The 25,516-nt window shown below is 40.8% G+C and overlaps 1 protein-coding gene and 1 long non-coding RNA gene across 5 annotated transcripts; both read left to right on the plus strand.

Moving 5' to 3' along the window:
• Nucleotides 1-27: 27 nt before the first annotated feature.
• On the plus strand, nucleotides 28-23,712 carry parp2 (poly (ADP-ribose) polymerase 2). 4 transcript variants are annotated; one of them, XM_077558438.1, is made up of 17 exons: nucleotides 28-204; nucleotides 6,142-6,354; nucleotides 7,279-7,452; nucleotides 17,604-17,674; nucleotides 17,769-17,819; nucleotides 17,891-17,987; nucleotides 18,054-18,129; nucleotides 18,208-18,310; nucleotides 19,488-19,641; nucleotides 19,834-19,972; nucleotides 20,287-20,350; nucleotides 21,026-21,163; nucleotides 21,254-21,381; nucleotides 21,461-21,560; nucleotides 22,303-22,401; nucleotides 22,474-22,598; nucleotides 23,333-23,712. In XM_077558438.1, exons 1-17 carry the CDS (start codon nucleotides 135-137, stop codon nucleotides 23,505-23,507), a joined length of 1,977 nt encoding a protein of 658 aa, XP_077414564.1. In that variant the 5' UTR covers nucleotides 28-134; the 3' UTR covers nucleotides 23,508-23,712. The 4 variants fall into 4 exon arrangements, with proteins under 4 accessions (XP_077414564.1, XP_077414565.1, XP_077414566.1 ...); XM_077558439.1 differs by having other exon boundaries at nucleotides 6,145-6,354; XM_077558440.1 differs by lacking the exon at nucleotides 6,142-6,354 and having other exon boundaries at nucleotides 7,276-7,452.
• LOC144044189 (uncharacterized) lies at nucleotides 7,462-17,088 on the plus strand. The gene is made up of 3 exons (XR_013291202.1): nucleotides 7,462-10,918; nucleotides 15,235-15,306; nucleotides 15,466-17,088. It is a non-coding gene; the product is annotated as an uncharacterized LOC144044189 (long non-coding RNA).
• Nucleotides 23,713-25,516: the final 1,804 nt, after the last annotated feature.

Consider the following 25,516-nt stretch of genomic DNA (forward strand, 5'->3'; position numbering starts at 1 on the left):
TTTACGATCTCTGGCTTTTGCCGGCTTACTAACCAGGAAGTGGAAAGTTTTCCGCCCACTTTTTATCTAACTGGTTTTGTTTACGCTGCGTGGTGCGGACTTATCGCTTTAAATAATTCATTTTACTAACAGTTATGAGGAGGTCAACAAGAAGTTCCAGAAGCAGAACTGTGCCCGAAAATAAAGCCAGCCCACCCGAGACAGGTGAGCGCTTGCATGCTGGTACTACGACACTGGAAGCACATGAACGCTGTGGTACTCTTGATCGCTCTTGATATGTGGCATAGAAAACATCTACTGTTGTGTAACTCATCACTAATTATGTCGGCAAAGCTCTGAGTGTTGAACTAAAAGTGTTTATTGTCCACAGACTCCAAACAATGTCTCATACAGTAGTCTCGAAATGGCAGGAATTGTGGTTGAGTGGACATAAGTGATGGCGTTTATTATAATCATTCATGACGTTCGTGTGTACGTATTATTCAGAATATGGTTCGTCCAGCTAGTTCAAGTACTGTCTTTACTTTGTTCTTTGTTCATTTGGCAAATGTAACTAAATGGTGCTTTTGTAATATTAGAATCATTAAACACAGGATATGATGGTAAAATATCCATTGTGCCAATAGATGGTATTCACATAAGGTACGCTTTGAAAGTATGGGAGCTGTATTTTGACATGGAGAGGAGAGCAATACCATTCACTGGCCTTTTTTTTTTGGGACACATCATCAGTAGTGTTCCTTTAATATCAGTGGGTGTTTCGGCCTTCCAACACTAGACAAAGTGACAAAGACAAAGGTGGCCAGCTACAGGGTGATCACGCCTGAGCTTGTGTCTTATACCCAATCATAACAGTTACTGTTATACATTATTAACATTTTAATTCTTTATTTCATATATTAACCATGTTGAAATACTTTATAGATGTGAAGTAGTGTTGAACTCAGTATAATTTGACCTTAACTTAAGCTGGTACACCTTGTTTGGTCTAAAATTCCCTCTCAGTGTTTACGCACACACATTCTCTTCGTGGGAGCGTACTCTGCTTCGGGGGAGCGCACACACCCACACACACACCACTGACTCATCACTCACGGCCATTCTAGATTTTGTTTTGGGAAAAAGTACCCTGAGAGTATATTTTGTCTAAAAATTAAAACAGGTGCAGTCTGTGTACGAAAATAATATTATGTAACATATTGTGTGAGAACCAATCTGTTCTACTCATTCTTAGTAGGAGGAGAAGGGGCGTTTACTTTCCAAACTCGATTCTTTAAAAGCTGGATTTTGCAAAGGGAGGGGGCACATTGGGCACTCTTTAATTCCACCTTTTTACGTGATGTAAATTGTTGCCGGTGACCGGAGAATTCTCTGTTTAATAAATCATCCTTGCAAGGTGTTTTTTTCTTACAAGAAATCTGTCTTCAAATTTTTGGAACACGCAAAAGAGGACATTATACTTAGCCTCTTTCATTACCCAATTTTAAAAGGTGGTGTGTTTTAGCAAGCGGGCAGGACCGCCACTCTTTTGAGCCCAGTCAGGATCTTTCCGCTTTGTCCTGAAGAGGGTCTTCTGCTCAGATTTAGTCATAACTGTTTTAATTTCCTTATTTCCTCAGTAGAGCTTTGTTCTGCGGATGTATCTTTGTGAGTGTTATCGCAATTTCTGCCAGGTGCCGTCATTACTGAAAAACCTCCTCTATTCCACAACAATGGTACATTGTCTGTGTTTGAAGTCAATGTGTTTAAATTATGTCTTTTAGGTCAAGGTGTTTGAATGATGTCTTTTAGGTCAAGGTGTTAGAATGATGTCTTTGAAGTCAAGGTGTTTGAATGATGGCTTTGAAGTCTTATCTCATGTCCGGTGAACCGTCCGGGTGGGCTGTTTGCTGGAGGCTGTGTGGTACCGGCCTTCAAGATAGTATAAGAATGTTGTAAGTCCTCTGTAATCTTCGCACTTGTGAGAAGCTACAGCCATTGCCTGTAACTCACTTGTGCCCGGAATATTCTGTAGAAATAAAAGCTTTGAAGTAACTGTTCATCGATCTCCAGCCTGTATTCGGATAACCAACATTCTCACTACCCGAAAGAAAACAAACACGCGGAGGAAAAGATCTGCCTCCACAACAGCCCATATCCACCTGCTGCTTGGCTCGGCTGCTTCAGAGACTGATCTTATTGTCTGCCGCAGAGCCTGTCCATGAATCCTAAGGAGCTTCAAAAGGCTAATGGTGGAAGAAGCCACAAACCCTCTGCATCCCACTTCAGCCGGATAGACTTTTGTATTCCACCCTTTCTGCTGAGCATCTGCTGCCAGGTCTGTGTAGCGCAGTTTCTTGCGCTCATAGGCATCCTGCGTCTCCCATGGGACAGTGAGCTCCATGATGAACACAGTCTTCAGTAAAGATGACCAGAGTACCGGCCTTAAGATGGTAGCTACAATTTCGGGTGGGAAGATTAGCTGTTGGCCAATATCGACAAGTAGCTTCCAATCACTGGCCATGGCAAGATGTCCAGCTTCTAGTTTGGCTGAGGGATGGTTGGGCTTTTTCTGACCTTCTCGGGGGCAGGGAGAGTTGATGGTATTTCTCTTGCTCTCAATGGCTGCTGCCAGACTCTTGAGGACCTGGTTGTGCCTCCAGGTGTAGCGGCCTTGTGTGAGGCTAGTCTTACAACCCGTCAGGATGTGTTGTAGAGTTGCTGGAATTGAGCAGAGGGCGCAGGTTGGGTCCCCTCCATACCACTGGTGGAGGTTTTTTGGAGATGGGGACACATTGTAAGTTGCTCTAATGATGAAGCTGATGTAGCTTGCTTCCAATTCCCAGAGCTCTCTCCAGCTGAGTTTTCTTCCTTCCAGGCCCTCCCACCTCATCCATTGTCCTTGTTTGGCAAGCGAGACAGCCTTGGCACTTCTTTCCACCTCCTCTTGACGGCGCACCTCTTCCACCACCATTTTTTTCCTCTCTGATGTTGAGGCCTTACGCCAAGTTGGTTTACTTAAAGCAAGGCCAAGGCCTCCTCTTCCCTGGTGGACAAGCCCCACAATGTCGTTGTTCCTCAGGGCTGATGTAGCTTGCAGCACCACATTACATGGTGACCATTTTCGTCTAGTTACCAGGGGTGGTGCAACATTACTGATAGTCTGGTCTCTAGAATCCTTCAAAGTCATCTGGAGTCTTACTTTAGAGCACTTGTACTCTTCGGTTAGGCTTGTTATAGGCAGTTCAAAGGACCCCTTTGCCGTAAAGGCTGATGTTAGTCGGACAGCGTGGGACTCCGAGCCAGTTCTTAATGTATGAGGTCATGTTTCTTTTCATCTTCTCCACCATTGTTATTGGGACCTCACAGAGTGTGAGAGGCCACAATACTCGAGGGAGAAGACCAAATTGTAGGCACCAGAGCTTAAGTTTTCCTGGCAATAGTGTCTTATTAATGTTTTCCAGACTGTTGGAAATGTCCTTCCCTAGTTGTTGTATTTGGTCCTTGTCCCTGAGGCTTGCATTGTACCACCTGCCTAGGCTTTTAACTGGTTGCTCAGACACTGTGGGTATAGGTTTATCACCAATGCAGAACTTCCCTTTCTTAACTTCTCCCTTGACGATTGAGATGCTTCGTGGCTTATTCGGCTTGAATTTCATCCGGCCCACTTGATGTTCACCTGCAGTTTTGCAAGTAATCGCCTAGTGCATGTTGCAGTAGTAGTCAGAATGGTTATGTCGTCCATGTATGCTCTGATAAGTGGAAGGCGGATCCCGTTCTTGACTCGCTCACCACCCATTTTGAGGCCCTGATGATGACCTCCATGCCTATTGAGAAGGCCAGGGGTGAGATTGTACAGCCTGCCATAATGCCGATTTCTACACACTGCCATGATGTTGTGTAGTCAGCTGTTGTGAAGCACAATCGCAGGTCTTCAAAGTAGGCTCTTATTAGTGTAGTGACAGATAATGGAATATGGAAGAAGTTGAAGGATTCCCAGAGGAGGTTATGGGAAATGGATCCAAAAGCATTAGCCAAGTCAAGGAAAGTGACATGGAGGTCTCTTTTGTCCTTCTTTGCTGCTTGGATCTGATGCCAGATCATACAGTTATGCTCCAAGCAGCCAGAAAACCCAGGAAGTATGTATCGATATACTAATTATTCTCCAGGTAGGTGGATCGCTGAAAAACATGCTGAAAAAGATTTTGCCCTCAACATTGAGAAAACAGATTGGCCGGAATTGACTAATTGTCTGTTGCATCCTTTTCTTTAGGAATTAATACACCTCCAGCCCTTCGCCACACCTAAGGTATTATTCCCTTCTGCCACACTACCCTCATGGGCCTCAAAGGTAGCGTAGAATATATGTTGCCTTCTTGTAGGGCTTATATGGTACTCCATTCAGACCAGGGGCTGATGCGGATTGCGCGTGTCGTACTATGTTCTCTACTCCCATTTTGGAAGGTCAGTGTCCAACTTGAAATCAGGAGGTTGAATAGGCGGTATGTCACGAGGGATAGCTAGCTGTTCGTGCCTTTTTTCGTCACAGTAGACCCTTTGTAGATGTTGTTCCAGTTCCTGTTTTGAAGGTTTTAGTGTTCAGCTTTTTTTGTTGGTGAAGAGGTCCTTCACAAACTTGAAGGGGTTTTTGTAGAACCGTGTTCTTGTGTGTTCCTTCCTCTTACGACGTTTCCTCAAGTTCTCAGCTCTTCACAACGTTCTCAACCGGCATTTAATGTCCCCCTGGAGCAGCTTGAGACCATCTCTCTGTGAACCAGAGGCCTTCCTCCACTGCTTTCTTAGCTGCCTTCTCTCTTTCACCAATATTTCAATCTCTTGCTGCCTCCTGGATTTAACTGTTGCTGGTGTTACCTTATCGCTTCCCCTCATGTTCACTCCAAAGCACTTTCCTCCATTGAGGTAAATGATATCGCCCATCTTATCCAGCTTTTTCTCTGCTGTGCCCACTTGTTGTTCCAGGATTTTCTTGAGGTCATTGTTTACAGTTTCCCACTCTTTCTCTTCAACAGCGTTTGGCCACTTCACACTCGGTCTGTGCCCTTTGATCTTTTCCTCCTTGTGAGGCCTCTGAGGTTGGCCAGGGTCCTCCACCAGCATTTCTGGGCTTGTATTATCCTCCTCAGTGACGGATATTGATGCTCTGCGAACTTTGTTTTTTGTCCTGTCGCTATGCTTCAATCGACTGATTTGACTTTTTGCTTCGTAAGAAGTACTTGTCAATGCGAGGCCCTTGTCTCTGCTCACTCAAGCACCCACTCTTTCCTTGGTGGATCCTCAAACCCCTGAGTGATGTTATGCTAAAATAAAACAAATCAATATATCCATCACCGCAGCGTCACATGCCAATGTGCGACCATTGACTCCGTTTGGTAAGCCATGGATCCAATCAAAGAAAAGAAAATTCCCCCCCAAAAAAACAGAATGTTTAATGTTATTCCTATACCTACATGAACTATATTCAAAACAAGCCTTATATATGGCAACTTGCAATCGAATGTGAAAATGAAGGTGACACGATGTACAAGGAGATGAAATTTTTGGTTTGCTGACGGTGGATAATTTAAGCTTGGCTTTAATTTCATGAATAATTTCATGAATATGAACTCAAATAGACATGGACTATTCTATTTCAAAGTCTATTTTTCGGAGTTCAAAATGTTTTCGTTTCATGAAGTACTGTTTTGTGTTCCCTTTTGCGGTTCTTTGATTTCATAAATGTAACACACTAAAAGTTGTTACACGCACACACACTACCACTCCCGCTAATTCCCATGCATTTGAAAACGCCCGTAATTTTCCAACCCTAGCTCCTTGTCGAGATAAATCACTAAAGTGCCTAAAATGGTTGCTTTCCTGGTTATGGGGGCTAAGCCATAAATGAATTTAAAATGATTATTCATACAATGTATCAAATGAGTTGTTTGTTTGTATGGCTAAGCCATAAAAGCACTTCCTTTCCATAGCTAAATCATCTAGGATACCTACATTGCTTACTTGTCTGCATATGTCATGTAAGTTTGTACCATGGTTCCTTGCCAGGTTATGCAACCTTAAATTAAAATCTTCCTTGCCTTGCTATGTCATTAACAGACCAGAAATGGTCCATTACCTGGCTAACTACAGTGTCATGTGACATGTCAGTAGTGTGGCAGTGGCAGGGCAATGAAGGCCAGTGGGAGGCATACTCTCCATCCGACTGTGTCCTGCTGGACTCCGCCAAGACCTCGGGGAAAACCTCCGTGTCCCTGACTTTGGGTTCAGGGTCAGTCTACCAGGTGGACCTTAAGAAGATGGTCCAGGTCAACTCCGTCACCAAGTACAAGAGGAAGATCCGCACACAGACACTAAAAGCAGGCGAGGCTGTGTTTAACATTCCTTTTTATTAGACAGCAATAAAAATTGAAAACTACAAATCGACCTGAAATTTGATAACTTTTTCTAAAGTGATTCAATTTTAGAGTTTTGAACCAGGGTTACTGTTTCAAAGTAGGGTTTTAAACAAAGAGTAGGGTTTCATGTTTGAGTTCAAACAGGCTTTTAGGTTTCTTATTAGTGTACTTAGAAACCAAGGTTTGAGACAAAGGTTAGGGTTTAAAATTTGGTTCCGGTTTACTGTTTCAAACAAGGGTCTGGGTTTTCATTTAAATTAAGACAAGCTGATGACTTTGGAGCTACCTGCACTTTTTGTAATTTTTTTTTTTTTTTTAAACTAAGCATCTATTCTCTATGTGCAAAAGTAAAAGAAAAATCTTCAATATGCTGCAAATTTGAACAGTTATTTTATGCTTAAAATACTTAATGGCATTTCAACAAAGTTGACAGTTGGGAGTAAAAAAAAGTTTTTATATAATTTTTTTACATTTTGATGCCAAAATTTTCTCTTTTACAGTGGACCCCCGGTATTCTCGGGGGGATAAGGACCAAACTGGCCCACAAATAATGAAAGTTTGTTTATTATTGATGCTCATTGAAATGCATTTGGAAGGGGAAACAATGCTAAACCCCAAAATTATTTTAAAAAACACTGATTGAACACTGACATTCAATATGCGTACCCTCTGCCCCATTAAAAAACAAAAAACAAAAACAAAACTGAAATATTGAACAAAAAATTTGATGATCCATGGTTGTCAAACCCTGAGTATGCAAAGGTCCACACTATCGATTATCGGTCTCCTTGACTATAATCGATATTGGTATTGGCCCTGAAAAAAACAACACATCAGTCTATCACCAATTAAAATACTCACTCTGTTTCTTGTATCATATTTCAAGCAGGTTCTGATGACACAGTGGCAGACCCCAGTGCTCCCAACGGGGGTCCGGTGGAGGTGAAACAGGAAGCGGAGGAGAGCAAGGAGCAGTCTACCAAAGGCAAGAGGAAACGAGGCAAGAGCACAAGCCAGGCCAGCACCACAAAGAAGAAACTCAAGGAAGAGACGCCAAGTGAAGGTGCGTTGGATTCGCACACCTGGTGTGCTTGAACAGATGCACTCAGCCACCGGGGTACTTTCAATCACTTTATTACAAATGGTAACAAAATAAAACATTTATACACTAGCTGCATGGCCACAACTGACACGCATTAGCACTCAACATGCTAAGATGCAAAGTGATCTATCCGTGCGATACGATTACAAAAAAAGTTAATGTATTGGCGCAAATAGGCATCAATTTATGCTGGGTATTATGAAAGGTGTGTTTGATTGAATGCGAGTCATGCGAAAGTTGGAAAATTTCGACGCGAGCCACAAATTGGGGTGCCGCTACGTCACAACAGCCATTCCGCGTCGAGAATGTTCTGCGTCTTACACAACTTCCTGGAGTGGTTGGGCAGAACGCCGGAGGATAAAATGATCGTCGCTGTTTGTGGGCACCCAGAGCTTTTTGTTAACTCCTGCTACCAATACCAGGACTGTACGGGGAAAAAAAGAGCTGGCCTGGTAAATGGGGCCAACGAAGTTTGGTAAGTATATTTATGTTATTTGTTTATAGGTGTTGCTTATACAGGGTGTGCAGAATTATTAGGCAAGTTATATTTTTTAAGATTGATTTTATTATTGAACAACAATTATGTTGTCAGTTCACACAAACGACTCATAAATATCAAAGCTGAATATTTTGGGAAGTTGGAGTGGGGCTTTTTTAGTTTTAGTATCTTAGGAGGATATCTGTGTGTGCAGGTGACTATTAAGTGTGCATAATTATTAGGCAACTTAAAACACAAATACAAGCCCAATTCCCAAAAAGTTGGGACACTATACAAATTGTGAATAAAAACTGAATGCAATTATGTGGCAGTGCCAAATTTTTATATTTTATTCAGAATAGAACACAGAGAATAGGTTAAAAAAAATACTCATAAAATGTATCATTTGAAGGGAAACCTACGTTGATTTAAAATTCCATGGTGTCAACAAATCTAAAAAAAATTGGGACAAAGCCATTTTAATTCTTAAGTCTTCTTACAACAGTCTGCAAACGTCTGGGGATCCAGGAAACAAGTTTCTCAAGTTTAGAAATAGGAATGCTGTCCCATTCTTGTCTAACACGCGTCTCTCTAACTGTTCAACTGTCTTGGGCTTTATGATGCGCCAAATGTGCTCAAGAAGTGGACTGCAGGCTGGCCATTTCAATACCCGGATCCTTTTCCTATGCAGCCATGATGTTGTAATTGGTGCTGCATGTGGTCTGGCATTATCGTGTTGACAAATGCAAGATCTTCTTCGAAAGTGATGATGCCTGGATGGGAGCATATGTTGTTCTCCAATCTGAATATACCTTTCTGCATTGACGATGCCTTTCCAGATGTCTGACAACAAAACAGGTTTCCACTTTGCCACACTCCATTTTAAATAACCCCTGGCCCAGAGAAACGCCTGCGCTTCTTGGTCTGCTTTAGAAACGGCTTCTTCTTTGTACTGTCGAGTTTCATCTGAAACGGTGGATTGTGTTCACCCACAGTGTTTTCTGGAAGTATTGCTGAGCCCTTTCTGTGATTTCCTTTACAGTAAGCATTCCTGTTTGCGGTGCAGTGCCGTTTAAGAGGGTTGAAGATCATGGGCATTCAGTCAGATTTTTCGGCCTTGACCTTTACATAGAGATTGTTCCAGATTTTCTGAATCTTTGGATGATGTTATGCACTGTAGATGATTATTACTTCAACCTTTTTGCAATTTTTCACTGGTAAACACCTTTCTGATATTTCTCCACTGTCTTTCTGCACAACATTGGAGGAATTGGTGATTCCCTATCCATCTTTGCTTCTGAGAGACACTGCCACTCCGAGAAGGTCTTTTTATACTCTAATCAAGTTGCCAATGGACCTCATTAGTGGTAACTGGTCTTCCAGCTGTTTTTGTTATAAGTGCAATTGACTTTTCCAGCCTCTTATTGCTACTTGTCCCAACTTTTTTTTAGATTTGTTGGCACCATGAAATTTACAATCGACATATTTTCCCCTTAAAATGATAAGTTTTCTCAGATAAACTTTTGGCCTGTCATCTATGTTTTATTCTGAACAAAATATTGAAATTTAGCACTTCCACATTGCATTCAGTTTGTATTCACAATTTATATAGTGTCCCAACTTTTGGGGAGTTGGGTTTTGTATATACCCATTTCACTTATTTATTTTAACCAGGGAAACCAATATAACAACTGAAAATTTACAAATATACATTTCTGGCATTCAAAATCAGAACAAAAACAAATCAGTGACCAATATAGCCACACTCAAAAGCCTCAAAAACTACAGCCTCCCAGACACTGTTCAGACACAGACACAGGCTTTGGAATTGGGCTTGTATTTGTGTTTTCCCTCCCTGTACATCTCACATTTGATGAGGGACCACAGATTCTCTATGGGGTTCAGACCAGGTGAACAAGGAGGCCATGTCGTAAATTGTTCTTCTTTTAGACCTTTTTCGGGCCAGCGACGCAGTGGAGTACTTGGATGCGTGTGACGGAGCATTGTCCTGCATGAAAATCATGTTTTTCTTGAACGATGATGAATTCTTCCTGTAGCACTGCTTGAAGAAGGTGTCTTCCAGAAAATGGCAGTAGGACTGGGAGTTGAGCTTGACTTCATCCTCAACCCGAAAAGGTCCCACAAGCTCATATTTGATAATACTAGCCCATACCAGTACCACACCTCCACCTTGCTGGCGTCTGATTGGGAGTGGAGCTCCTTGTTTTTTCAACACGCTTCTTGCGTCCCTGTTGACTATTTTCAATGAAACGCTTGATTGTTCGATGATCACGCCTCAGAAGCTTGGCAATTTTAAGAGTGCTGCATCCCTCTGCAAGACATCGCCCTATTTTTGACTTTTCGGAGTCCGTCAAATCTCTCTTCTGACCCGTTGGCCCAATAATTACGCACACCTGATATATTGATGCCATTAGACCACACCCTTTCTCATTACAGAGATGCACATCACTGATATGCTTAATTGGTAGTAGGCTTTCAAGCCTATACCGCTTGGAGTAGGACCACATGCATAAAGAGGATGAAGTGGTCAAAATATTAATTTGCCTAATAATTCTGCACTCCCTTAGTTGACAGTGAAACAAGCTAGCTTGGGCTGCCGCAAATGATTATTTTGATAATCGACTAATCACTGCTTATTTTTGCGATAACTCTTAGTCAATTAATCGGCTCATATGTAAACCGTAGCTCATTGCAAGCAGCATGCTCATATACTGTAAAACCATCATTACCTTCCAGCTTGAATTGCTTAAGCCGCAGTGGTGGCAAGCACCGGTCCTCGAGGTCCGGAGTTCTGCAGGTTTTGGATGTTTCTCTTCTCCAACCCACCTGAAGCTCATCAGCAAGCTATGCATAAGCCTGATAACGATCCTGTTCACTGGAACAGGTGCGTTGGACCGAGGACCGGGTTTGGACAGCACTGGCTTTAAGGTACAGTATGTGCAAACCAATAATGGAGACAATGAATGATGGTAGTATATTCAACTTTTAATCAAATTTGCAGCTTGTACCAACATTCTTGACATGTTTATTGTGCAAATTAAATGAAAGCGACGCTTTAGTCTTGAACATTTTTAGCTGTAAATGTTTTGTGCAGTTAAAAATGGAACAAAAAAAATAGTGTATACAATGGCCATCTATACAAAAAAAAAAATACTGTACTTAGCATGTTTCGCACTTGTCAGGCAGTAGTTGAAGATGCAAACAGTTGAGTAAAATTAGGAAAATAATGCATTGTCCTAGAGAAAACTAAAATATTTACTCAAATAGGTTTGTTTTTTATTCAAACTTTATTTATCAAGGTAAAGCAATTGAGGACAGCTATTCAGACATCGCTGTTAACATTACATAAATTATTAGGGATAGACGAGTACCGATACCAGGGCACATTTCACAGTTTTGGTACTTGCGACGGATATCGATACTGTTATCGGCCCCTGCTCTTGCGGCCGTTTTTCGGTCAGGAACAAAAGGCTCAAAATGGTTATGTAGCATTTATTGACCACCACAGGGGGCTCTATTAAGCCTTCAGTTGTACTCAACAATTTAATTAGCTCTGAAGTGCAGACAGATCTTTGTATAGTCTATAGTATATTATCATTGACTACTGCACTGCAATGAGATGAATGACGAACGAAGAACGTGAAACAGGAAATGGAAATACAGAGCAGCCTAACAAATTAAAAGCATGGATTTAAAAACAAGATATAATTAACTCTTTGACTGCCAGACGTTTTCAGAAACGGGTTGTCGCCAGTGCCAGCCGATTTAAGCATTTTGACTGATCTTTCAAGGTCCACAGAAAATGTTATGTTTGGACTATGGAAACACACATACTACCAAATGAAAGATTGAACTCTCATCTTTCATCAGAAAAAAAAGTTTGTTTTTACCTTATTCCGTTCTTCAGTAATCAACAATAGAAAATGGTTATTTTCACCGAAATGCTCTGTTTTGAAACAAAAAGCGGAGAAAAAGAGCTTTTTGTGAAACTATGTTATTTCATGCACTCTAGTGAATTGTACACTTCTTTTTGTCCATGAATGATGCCACAAACACCTAAATAGTGCTTTACTTCTGTAAAACACTATCACCAACAATGAAAAAGTGTTTTTTGGTTGCAAAATACGTTTATTTCCATTCAACAGTGTAACAATTTGACAAAACAATTTCGCAAACTATTTACAAATGTGTGCAACTGTGGTACTATTTACAATTATGTGGATGTTTCAAATACAGTTTTTCTTTTTGTAACGCTCCCATGCGTGCAAGGAGACGCAGCAGGATTTGCACAACAGGTTAGTTTCACTTGCGATGGCTCCTTTCGCGTGCAGACGTTACACTTTCTTGACGGCCTTTTTTTCCGCAATAGCAAGTAGCAGACTGTAACCACTCCTCCGATGAATATGCATTGGACTCTGGGCACTCTTCGTCGTCCGATTGAACGTCCGCCTGAGCGTGCTCGGTTGTGCTCCGCGTTTTCCGGTGTTAGCATCGCTAGCCGGTGAACCTTTATGACGTCGTCATAGCCGCTGCGTCAACGCTTGCAACTTCAGTGTCAACCTCGGAGTCACCATCATCATCATCGATGATGATCATCGTCGTCATCAATGTGCTCTTTAGCGTTGGTCGATGCCTTTCGTCTTTGAAAAAAATTCCCAAGTGTGAGCTGCTTGCAACCCGGTCGCCATTGTTCGCTTCTTCAGCCATCTAGCTCCGCCTCACGTCTTCGACTGCCGCGTCAATGCTTCCAACTTCGGAGTCACCATCATCATCATCGATGTGCTCTTTAGCGTTGGTCGATGCTTTTCGTCTTAAGCGTGAGCTGCTTGCAACCGGTTGCCATGTTCTCTTCCCTTCCCCAGCCATTGTCCCCTCTAGCTCCGCCTCGCGTCTTCTACTGACGCCTACCCAATCTCGTCAAAAGAGAGTCATTGCTGCCATCTAGGGGCCAAAAATAGTCATTAGGCTAACTAGATCTGCTTGAAACTTTCTCCACAGCTGGAAAAGGCTTTCCTCCACCCGTTTCCAAAAAAAATTGGAGAACGTCTTTTAACGTCCTTGGCGGCCCTCCGTAGGTTTTTACTAAACGTCATTTAACGTTTTTGGCAGTCAAAGAGTTAAACATCACACACTAAACAGCTTGAGGAATTCTTAACATGGTAACATTACTTGAAAAACTTTTGCATTGAATTGAATTCTTTGCACTTCACCGTATTCCTTAAAAAGAAGTTGTACAACCACATATTTTGATTGGGACTTTTTTTTCTGGCCGCTGGATTATTTGTTTCATTTTATTTATGTTTTTTGAAATTCATTTTATTGTGTGCTCTATGCAAAATTACTTTTAGGAGCAAATTGAAAAAATATAATTGCCATTAATTTCAAGCAATTTTAAGGAAATTTGCTAAAATTGCTATATATAGGTATTTAAAAATATATATCTGTCATTGTTTTGGGGGAAAATGTATGCATCATAAGTACTAATGGTATCGGCACTTGGTATCGGTGAGTACTGAAGATTTGAGTATCTGTATCTGTCTCAAAAAAGTGGTATCGAACATCCCTATAAATCATATTATCTGGATGTGTTAATCATGAAAATGTTAGCCAACTTGTACCCAAAATGTATCCATAGATGCAGATTCATGAAGTGTCGCCCACTGTTTTTAGTTTATAAGAACTTTTTTTTTAATGCAATGGGTCAAAAACAAACAAGCTTGGATTGTTTGCAATGTGAATTCTGTACTTGATTGGTGTATGCGCAATTTTTAAATTTTTATATTTTTTCCGGTGACATAACTATTGACTCGGCCCATCAGTACCAGAAATGCGCACAACTGGACTAGATCTCCGATATTATGTTTGGTTAAGAAACAAATCCCAGAATATGAAGCTTGTTCTCGTTCGGGAACACCGTGAAGAATAATTCATAACGCACGACAACACGTGACAAAAAACAACAACCTCCTTGTCAGTGAAAATAGCTTGAATAAAGGCACAAAATGCTTTTTACATTTCGTCAATATGTAGAGAATTAAGTAAAGGATCCGAGCAGAACGAAGACGCGGTCTCTGAAATTTTGACATGTACCATTTTCGTCGGCTTCGTACAAAAAACAACAACATTTTTTAACCAGCCATAGCGTTCTCTGAGAGGAGCTCAAACTGACTTGGTGTGACGTGATCACACGAAAATGTCGTCACGAATATGGGCGTAGTCCGCTCATTGTCTCGTACTTATAATATGGCCGATATATATAGAAAATCTATCTATATATAGAAAAGAAAGTTGGTCGATCATTATTAAGTAGAAATATATATTTTTTTTATGTCTTCTGTATTCATAATTGTTATTTTACCATGTGAAAATTTTTTTTTCATTCAATAGAATTTTCAGTAGAAAATTTGAATACCTAAATATTCGATAGCTGCAGCACTAAAGGGGACTGCAACCCGCAGTGCTATTATACTGTACTATACATAATATAAATGGATAATGAAAGAGATGACCTGAGACTTGGGGGGAGGACTGGCAATCGGGAATTTCATGAGTCTCACAAATGGCCAGTCCATACACGCCCACAAATCCAATTGCGATGGCTTGATGTCAGTCAAACAAGGAATCAGCACGTTGGACACTGCACCACAACTCCCCGGAAAAAGTTCAGGCTCAGGATTTTTTTTAATTTGAAGCCCTGTATACAGTATGATGACAGGACAACATAGCTCATGTTTTGACTGGATGCGCATATTTTCATTCTATTAGTTGGTGGAGGCCGATAATAGGTACCAGTATATTTGGGGGACGAAGAAATTGAAGTATTTCTGGATTTAGTAAAAGAAGCGAACATCTTTGTTGACAGTCAGCTGAGTGTGTTGTGGTAGAGACATTCTCTCATGATATCATCCTCTGCTCAATATTTGCAAAATAACAACAAATGCTAACGGGCATAAGTCACATGTTCTTTTTGAGCATTTTCTCTAAATTCGCTTAAATTTTTTAAAACATTTGGATGGAAACCCAATTATACACACAGTGGGGTAAAGAAAATAGTTTTCATTAGTTTTCGTTTAAATTACGTAAAATTGCATTATGGACTTGACAGTGATTTTGTATTCACGTTCAAACTTATGTGCAGAGTAGCAACATTTCTGCACATTTAATGAGGCCCTCTGTCTGGCCATCTCTCTCTAACACACTCACACAAACACACACACTCTCCATTTATTTATTTTTATTTACAGATGAATTGGATCTGTTGGGTGAGGGTGAACAAAAGCCCCAAAGTGCGGCTTCTGTCAAAAGATCGTCTGTGGGTATGTATACTTGGATAGGATTTTTATGGTATAAATAATCTATAATAGTTGCATACTTAACCACTTAAAGTTATGCACTATTTATTTGTGCTTCCATTTTTGTTGGATTGTGAACTCATTTCAATAATGAATGTAAACTTTCCCAAATGTTTCCTACAGAAATGAGGAACGGTAAAAGGAGCGCTACAGCGTGTGATAAGGACAGGGAAATTCTGGAACAACTGTTAAGTTTGTTAAAACGGCCTATTTACTCTGCTCCACGCCCCCGTCCCTCTGAAGATGAGCTGTTCCTGAAAAGCCTCGTTCCCTCACTGCAACGAGTGCCACCCCAACACAAGGAACGGGTCAAATTTGAAATTCATAAATTGATTTATGAAGCGACACTACAACGTTAACTTTGAAACAAACAACTGGAACAAATGTCTGAGTGACGATGCTACTAAAAAGTGAACAGGCTTGTATTTTTTCTTTTTTTTTTTCCTATTCTGATAAAAAATGTGAAATTGCAGTATAAGAAAACCACTTTATTTTACTATGTTGACCTTCTTTTTACACTTTTTGTTAACAAAAATAAAGTTTATACATGCGTAAAGAACCCTTTGTACCTCAATTATGTCATGATTGATATTTGAGTCACATCAAAAGTTCAGGACCGTCAGTTTTATGTCAGTATTTGTCTGCATTGTACAGTTATGTTTGTTTATATGCTAAATGCGGTCCATACGTTTTACAGGTTACCTATTCTGAAAATGAAGCTTTATGACTGCACGATAGGGGTGCAATGCTTAATCAAATAACAAAATTAATTGCCAGCTATTTTGACAATTTGTTATCTTTAAGAGACAATTATTTGCAGCTGCGGCGGATCCTCGAAATTCCAGCCACTTGACAGTAAATATTCTCAGAGTCCTCCATGATAGCAGACTTGATTATCTTATCTTCATTTTGAATCAAAATAAGGCCATCTGTGTTTACTTTGGAAAACAATAATCAGCATTTATGTTAATTTTCTTACATTCTGTAGTCCAAACCAGTCACTGAATCATAATCAATTTTAGAGGTGCATTGATTTACTGATTATCAAATTAATCTATACTTTTTATTGGTAATAAATTAATTGTTTGATGCCTTTTTTTAAATTTACAATTGTCCAAATGCTTGTTTGACGGGTTTCTGCTCTGATTATAAAAACTCACGCTCGAGGAAGCCGACGAGGACAGCAGCCAAACATGAGCGCGCGTGAAAACAGTCCACCAATCGAGAGCGGGCGTTCGCACAGCTTAATTTGCATAATTTATGCAGGCAAGACACATGACTCCAACTCTTAACACCAGCCCACCAATTAGTAGCGCGTGGCGGTTTGACTTGAGAGAAAACGTTGCGTCGAGACGGGGCCTTATTTATTTCTGTAAAGTCTGCAACGTGACGTCATTTGTTTTGGGTGCACATCATTAGATGTGTGCTCTTTGCGCATGCAAGTAACATAACGGGCGCGTTGCGTTCACATTGAAGTCACATTTGTTTTTGTAATGTGAACAGTCCATAAAAAGATCGGATTTAACAAAAAATCTGAATTGGGCATCACGCCCTGCAGTGTGAACCTAGCCTTAGTGTGTACGTACATAAAAAAAAACAATTACCAGCAGCGTGACAAGTGGCTTGGATGGATTTTGTTTAAAAAAACAAGACAAAAACATGGATGAACGCTTCAAATGTCTCTACAATCCTCTAACTAGTGTTGTTCCGATACCGGTATCGGCAGAGACCCTGATACTGCATTACAACAGTGGCATCGGCAAGTACTAACGAGTAACGTGCCGATACCATTATTTCCAACGCTAATATAGGACTTTGGCTGCACCGTCTTGTGTCTTGCTTGTGCACAACATTCACTGATGTGTGACGTGTTCACTGCATGCCGACTCTCGACCGGAGTCATGTGACATAAACAAGTCTGTCTATCCCTTGCCCCCCCCCCCCCCACACACACACACACACTTGCGAGTTTTTTTATTATTATTATTGAGGTCACCTGTTGTGCGCCCTGGGCGATCGCCCACATTGCCCATAACAAAAACCTACGCTGGCCAGATATACTGAGTAATGTCAGTTTTGTACTGTTTTGATTTTCTATCAGCAATATAGAACAACATTCCTCCAAAAAACAATTGTGTAACCCTTTTTCCGATTTCCAAAATTCTTGGTGCACTGTTGTCAAGTTGAGGTGAGTTGAGACATAGTTTGGGAAATCTTGTCACGTTGCTACTCATACCTGGTGTGTTTCATTCTCATTCCAGATGTTGTGAAGACAGTTGTCATGAAGGGAAAAGCTCCGGTGGATGTGGAATGCAAAGCTAAGCTCGGGAAGGTAACCACTCCCAAATTGAACAAACATGGCTACATTTTACGCTGAGAAGGGTTTGGGTTGGGTTTAATGTGAGTATTTGTGTCTTTCGGGGCAGGCCCACGTTTACAGCGAAGGAGCGGACGTTTACGACGTGATGATGAACCAAGTAAATTGCTTTGAGACTTTATTTGAAGTTGCGCAAAGAAGCCGGCTTTTGTTTTATTTTGTTTTCTGTAGACCAATCTTCAGGTAAACAACAACAAATATTACCTGATCCAGCTGCTTGAGGATGACACGGCCAAGGTGTTCAGTGTGTGGATGAGGTGGGGTAGAGGTGAGTGCTTTGTGGTGCGCTCAAAATGTTTTTACATTTTTAAACGGACTCTTTGGTGTCCCCCAGTGGGCAAAGTGGGTCAGTCCAGCCTGACGTATTGTGGTGGTGATCTGCTGAAGGCCAAAGATATCTTCAAGAAAAAGTGAGATGATGGTTGACTGGTCACTACGTGGATTTAAAAAAAAAAAGCTTAATTGTGGGGGGGGGGGTTTGGCTTCAGGTTCTTGGATAAGACCAAAAATGAGTGGGAGCACAGGGCGAGCTTTGAGAAGGTGGCTGGAAAGTACGACATGGTCTATGTGGACTACAGCACAAGTTCAGAGGTAGTTTTTTTTCTCTTTATTTAAATGTTAAGATAAAAATATATATATATTCCCCCTTTTCACCATTTCTAATTTGTTTCCCACATTTTACATTCTCTATTTAAGTTCCCCCTTTTTTTCATTTTAAACTCTTGGCTTTTCTCATTTTTCAGTTTTATTCATTAGTCTTTATTTTTCTATTTTACTCTTTTTTTTCTTTTATCATTTGCATCCGTTTCCCCCTTTTTTGTGTATTTATTTTTTCAAATGCATTTTTCAAGTTGTTCTCATTGTTCCCCAATTTTTTTCTTTTTGCCTTTTTTGTCATTTTTATTCTCCTTTTCAAAATGATTTTCTCTCGTTCTTTTTTCAGTTTGCCCTTACCATTTTATGTTGTTCCCATTCCCTGCCTTTTTCTTGTTTGTATTAAATATCACCTTTTGCTGCTTTTTTTTTTTTTAGCTCTATTTGTCTCTTTTTTGTAATTAAAAAAAAAAAGTTTTCCATTTTTAAAATAATTTTTCCCCATTTAATTTTTTTTCTTTAATTATTTATTTTCTACCTCTTTTTTTCCTTCAAATGTTGAATGCAACACTAAGGAACTTTGAGTTTTCTTCCATATGGACAAAAGCGGTAGTGTTTTGCCTGAACGAAGACCACATTTCTCATGAGGACCAGCGCATAGCGTTGTCTTTGAGCTCACTCCAGTGGGTGAAAGCCGGGCCAACGTTGCTCCTTGACTGTCCTTTTATCAGGGTAGCTTCCCTTTTTTCTTTTTTTTTGTCGACTCAGACAAACCTTTTCGGTTGTTTTCCATCTTCTGCCATGACAGCAGCAGTCGCGGGTAGACGTTCAAATCGACTTCCGTCTTTGTAATGGAAGGGGAAAGTGACGTATGCTGTGAAGCAGTCAGCACATTTGTATTTTTTGGTGTGGCAGGGTTGCTGCCACCCTCCAACGTTGCTTAGTGTCAGTAAAAGCGATACAGACCCTTCAGGCCATGACAAAGGTACCATTCAACTACGGTAGTTGTACGTCAATGTTCATCAGAAGAGTTGTGAAAATATTTTATGAAGGTTAAAAAGTTCCTTAGTGTTGCTTTAACGAACTAACGTTTCTAGACCTCGATGCTCGCTGAATGTTGTCTTGTCATGCCCATTAGTGTTGTTTCCCTCTATTTGTGTTTTCCTGTGTGCAGGAGAAGAAGCCGACCCCTACGGTCACCCAAGCACCAAAGAAGACCTCCAAGCTGAACGTGAAGGTCCAGTCTCTGCTGGATCTCATCTGTGACGTCAAAGCCATGGAGGAGGTGGTGTTGGAGATGAAGTTTGACATTCGCAAGGCTCCCCTTGGTCAGTCTAAAACGATAGCGTGCACACGACATGGTTAACTCTAGCAAGAAGCTGCTGCTCATAATTACACCTGCGTCCGGTATATTGCATTTATTATTCACTTGCAGCTTCTACATGCACTTATTGGATTCAGTGTCAATGTATTAAAAACAAATATCACAGCTTATTCTATTTTATCATGTTGTACTGTAGGCAAGCTGACCACAGAGCAGATCAGCGCTGGCTATACGGCTCTCAAGAGGATCGAGGCATGTCTGAAGAGGAAAAATGGTGGCAGCGAGCTGGTGGAAGCTTGCAATCAGTTTTACACCCGCATCCCACATGATTTTGGGTGCGAAGAATATTACTTTATACTACTTTTACTACTAAAATAATGGCCCACGTCAGTATTATTATTTTTTTTAACTGAACCAAATACTGATTATATTTACTAAGGATTTCATTTCAGGGGTAGAATTGAATGATCTTTTTAATTAGTAGTAATAATTAAAAGATGTTGCCCATTTTAGCAGAGGTGGCAAGCATCATGCGAAAAAAATAATTTATATCAAAATATGACTTAGGCCATTCATTTAACAAGGTGATTATTATTATTATTATTTACAGGTATGTATTTGTAAACTTTTATCCTTTGTCTCTCCCAAGGCTAAAAAAGCCACCTCTCATCCGGACAGAAGACGAGCTGAAGAAAAAGATTGAGTTGTTAGAGGTAACATTTTGAGTTTGGTGTGTGATTAATCGTGTGATAAAGTAGCTTGAATGTAAATATTTGGACCCCCCCCCATGAGAGTCACCTTTTAATGAGTGGAAGGTCTTAAATTTGAGGTTAGCGGTCTTAGAAGTCTTTCAAAATATTGTGCTATAATGATAGCGATAGTAGAGAATTTGCCTGTCAAATATAATGGAGAGGTGTTACATTGTTTTGTTTTTTATCAAAGGTTTTAAAAACTCTTATGTGTGCCTTCCTTAAACCTGCAGATTTCCTAATATATATATATATATAAAATACACAAATCTTGTGAAATAAAGTTGTCCCCAGCTCCTGTTTGTCACAATTAATGAAGGAGAGGTCCTTCATTTTGTAGTATTAAATCTGTCTCTAATTTTGTAGTATTAAATCTGTAGACAAGAGGTCTTAGTTTTGATAAAAGTGGCCTAAAAAGTCTTACATTTACCTCACTAATCGTACCATTACTGTGATGCAATGTTAAGCCTATATTGAATTCCTTGTCGGCATAATTTTGAAGGAGAGGAGAGGTCCCAAATTGTGTGTCGTAATATTAACAATTTTCTGAAAAATAGCGTGTGACCCGGCTTCTCCTGCGGCGAGGTCTTTAATTAGCACAAAGCTCTTAAAACTCCCCTTTAATGTGCCTGTTCTCAGGCCCTTAGCGACATCCAGATCGCGGTGAAAATGGTGGAGAGCGGCGGCGATGGCCACGACGAGCATCCTCTGGACCGTCACTACCGCTCCCTCAACTGCCTGCTTGAGCCCCTGGACCCCATCGGCGAAGAATACAAGGTTCACTTTTTGAGTTGGGACGCCTTTCTACCAGCGTGTCATTGATGTTTTTGACCCCCAAAAATTTATTTTGCATTTTTTCACGCAAAGGTGATCGAAAAGTACCTGCAGTCCACGCATGCCACTACGCACTGCGACTACACAATGAGAGTGATGGACATCTTTGCCGTGGACCGCGATGGCGAGAGCAGCCACTTCCTGTCACACATTCACAACAGGTCTGGATGGCAGAGCGGGTGGGATAACCGATGGCCGTCTACCACCATAGATATCGTTTGGTTGTTTGTTTTATGCCAGGATGCTGCTGTGGCACGGGTCCCGGCTCTCTAACTGGGTGGGCATCCTCAGCCAGGGACTCAGAGTGGCGCCCCCTGAAGCTCCTGTCACAGGTCACATGGTAGGGAAAATCATCTTGTGAGCACAGACATCCGCTGAGGCATTTGTGAAATTAATGCGTGAACAATCACCGTCTAGAATAGTGATTCTCAGTGTGATAGGTGGGCTCCCTCTGGTGGCATGCGAAAGAAACACTGAGTTGGTTTCCCCAAAATGATTTTGGTACAATATATTTTTTTCATTAAGTGCATTTCATTTTAGTTGAATTATTTATTAGTTTCAATTTGCTTGTATTTCAGCGCAGTGTTCAAGCTGCATATAATGATACAGTGGCTTATAATTAAACTTTTGTTTATGTATTTTCTGTTATTTAGTTCTAAGTGTATTTTAGACTGTTATGCATGATTTTGATTTTGTGGTATGCATGATTTTGATTTATGTTATTTATTTCGTCATTTACTTATCGGTTTTAATTTTCTGTATTTGTTTTAGAAATGTCAATTTTTTTCTGTATTATTTTAATGAGAATTTGTATATACTCATTTTTATTTTATGTTGGTACTAATTCGCTTTTGTCTTTATTTATATCCATTTACTGTATAACATTTTATGTTACATTTTAAACTGTTGACATGAAGTTTCATTGAAATCGACAAAAAAAAAGTGTGCCTTGGCGGAGGTAATCGAGTACAATAATAACGTGACACTGCACATGATAAATAGATAAGTTTTACCTGCACGAAGGAGGTTGTCTGTAAACAATATAGTCTGTAATCATAAACTTTGTGTATGCATGAATGCAGTTTGGCAAAGGCATCTACTTCGCCGACATGTCGTCCAAGAGCGCCAACTACTGTTTTGCCAGGAACCACAACCAAGTCGGACTGCTGCTGCTGTGTGAGGTATCCGACTCGCATCGGTAACTGTTTTGTTTCTGCATTTATACGAATGGCCGCTGATGCGTGTATTTACAGGTTGCCCTGGGAGACAGTAACGAGCTCCTTGTCTCTGACTACAACGCCAATAACCTGCCAGCGGGCAAACACAGTACGAAGGGCATCGGGCAGATTGGACCTGACCCTCAGAATTTCGTCACTCTGTAAGTACTGGTTCTCAATGCATCAATTTGTCAATTTGACCCAGGAACAAACCGTTTGACCCGTAGCATGGTAAACCCTCCTACACTTTTCGTTTCTCATGAACAGATAAATGTTCCTGGGTCAATTTGACACACTACTGTGTTTTAACTCATTGAAAGTGATACAGTTCCGGGTCAGTTTGACCCGGAGCATGTGTAACCCTCCTTTTTAGGTTTGTTTCTCAGGAGTAGCAATATCATTCCAGGGTCAATTTGACCTAGACCTTTTTATATTCAGGATAAGCAATACTGACCGGGTCAATTTGACCCATACCATGTTTAACCAATGAAAAGCCATCATATTACCCCAGTAAATTTGACCCAGGATGTGTTTTACCTTGTTTTTGTCTCCTTCTTCAGCAAAAGCAGTAATATTCTTGGGTCAGTTTGACCCAAGGTGTGTTCATCAGGGAAAATCAATAATTATTATTATAATCATTTTTACCAGGGTCACTTGTTCAGTTTGTTTCTCAGGAACCGCAATATTTCCGGGTAAATTTTAACCTGGGGCGTATGTAACAGTACTGTTAAGTTTGGTCCCCAAGAACAATAGTGATGGGTCAGTTTGACCCGGGCAACAGCATTGATGTTCCTGGTCAAATCAAACTGTTTTATTTCTATCTATAATGTTCCCAACAGGAACCATGTTATGTTTGTGTGTCACATTCATTTATTAATTGTTGGACATTTCTCAGGAACGGCATGACGGTTCCGATGGGCCCCGGCGTCAAGACGACAAAGAAGACGGCTGGGTTGTCTCAGGACGTAGCTTACTCGCTCCTGTACAACGAATTCATCGTGTACAACTCGGCTCAGACACGCATGCGCTACCTGATGAGGGTCAACTTCAACTATGCCTCCCTGTGGTAACCTACGCTTATGTGAACATGTCTTTATGGGACAGCATCATGTCAGATGTCTAGAATATTTTACTGCTTACTAATGTGCCTCACATCAAGGAATGTTGCAATAAATTCAGCTGTTAGCATCCAAAATACTCCAGTTTGAAAATATGCATATGAAGTCTTATTTACTGTAGGCGCACATTAAAGGTGAAAAGTGTTTTTCAATTATTTATTTTGGTCTGTTTTTTTTAATACATACTGTATATATTTATATAACAAAATCCTTGCATTTGTGTAGACTTTTTGTATCCTCTGTATATTGTGAGGATGTTTATTGTGTATATTTATGGAATTGGCCATTTGAATCCCTAACCATTGATTGAAATCTGGAAATCCTAACCCAGGCTTGAAACCTCATTTGAAGCCCTAACCTTGTTTTATAAATCATTTTAAATCGCTTGAAACCTTAATTAAATTTTTCTTTTAATTTTAATTTTTTTTTTTTTTCCTGAGAGCTCAGTATTGTTCATTCGGTAATTTTACCGATTTGACATGTCATCATCATTGCTCTCTCTTTTTTAATTTTGTATGTGCATGTGCGTGTGTAAGTGTGTGTGCACGTGCGTGCGTGTGAGTGTGTACTCATTAGTTCACCTAAAACCTATTAAAAATCCCATACTGTTCACCTAAACCGAATACTTCAGAATCCAGTTAGTCGCGAGGTTGCCAGGAGACCCGAGGAAGGTCCAAAGAAAAGAAACGAAAGTGAAATCCAGCAACGACCAGACAACACCCACCGGGCCACCAAACAGAGTCTTTCACCAACCCCAGAAACATCTAAACTCCAACAAACCAGAGAGACCCCAAGAGACCAAAGGAGAGACTGAGGAAAGGAAGGAAGGATAGATGAAGCAGAGTGAGATCCACAGACATCAGCTTCCACCGATTCAACGACCAGAGGAAGAAGCAGATTGTGTTTGAATTTCGGTAGATGCTGGTGTGGTGGATCTGGCATGCATGAAAACCTCCACCAAAGAGTGGCGCCGTCGACCCCGGCCAGGACAGCAAGCACAACCCCCCAGAGCCCCCCAGGCCACGGCAGCACCAAGGGACAAACCCCGGGCCCCGCAGGGGCCACCGGCCGGAGAGCAAACCCAGGAGCAGGAGCGCCCCCCACCCAACACGGCCCGCGCCCCCAACCCAACGCAGCAGGACAGGGCACTGCAGGCCCGCCGAGCAACCCACCGGCCCACAGTAATTAATTAAAATTAAAATATTATTATAAAATATTTATTTAGCACTAGCAGTTTAACCAAGCACAATATAAATTGAAATGTGCCCACACCGCAGACATGTTGGCTGATGGTACATTAAACACCAAACGAGGGTTGAGCATTTTCTGGTGGTGCGATTGCACTTAATAGTCAATGTAGTTCGCGCAGGCAGGCACGGATGTGTGCGGCGGGACAGGGTGCAGCGCACTTTAAATCCGCACATTCCCATATTTACCAACGTTTAAAAATAATAATAATAATTTGTTCGCACCAGATAATCGGCTTTGGGAACGGACTGCAAAGTCACACTTGGCGTCCTGTACAGGTCTGTTGCCACCCGGAGATAGCGGTAAGTGTTTCCGTGTTTAAAACTGTTGATAGCAATAGTGCTAGCATTAGCTAAAGTATTTAGCACAGCCACCGGGATGTCGGTGAAAAAGTGGAAGCGTTCGGAGCTCTTATAAAAATAAAAATAAAAAAGGAAGGCGTTGCAGAAGAAAGAGTGGCTCACCTGTACTGCAGTACACGGCAGTTATGTCCTAACCCAGGCTTGAAACCTAAATTGGAAGACCTTTACCCAGGCTTGAAACCTTAACCAGAAAACTGAGGCGTGGAACCTTACTTTGAATTCCTAACCCAAACTTCAAATTTTCGCTTGAAACCTTAACCAAATATTAAACTGTAATCTAGGCTTGTAATCTGACATTCAAGCCCTAACTTTAAATCAGAATTCTGGCTCAAAATTTGAATTCCTGACCCT

This window comes from Vanacampus margaritifer, chromosome 2 (genome assembly GCF_051991255.1).
Source record: "Vanacampus margaritifer isolate UIUO_Vmar chromosome 2, RoL_Vmar_1.0, whole genome shotgun sequence".
In the NCBI taxonomy this organism is placed as follows: Eukaryota; Metazoa; Chordata; class Actinopteri; order Syngnathiformes; family Syngnathidae; genus Vanacampus; species Vanacampus margaritifer.

What these genes read in the sequence shown, in the direction of transcription:
- parp2 (XM_077558438.1), top strand. Translation starts at nt 135, where the DNA reads ATGAGGAGGTCAACAAGAAGTTCCAGAAGCAGAACTGTGCCCGAAAAT. An exon ending in CGCATCCCACATGATTTTGG is followed by an intron (nt 19,973 to 20,286) that starts GTGCGAAGAATA and finishes GTCTCTCCCAAG; the next exon opens with GCTAAAAAAGCCACCTCTCA. An exon ending in GACTGCTGCTGCTGTGTGAG is followed by an intron (nt 22,402 to 22,473) that starts GTATCCGACTCG and finishes GTGTATTTACAG; the next exon opens with GTTGCCCTGGGAGACAGTAA.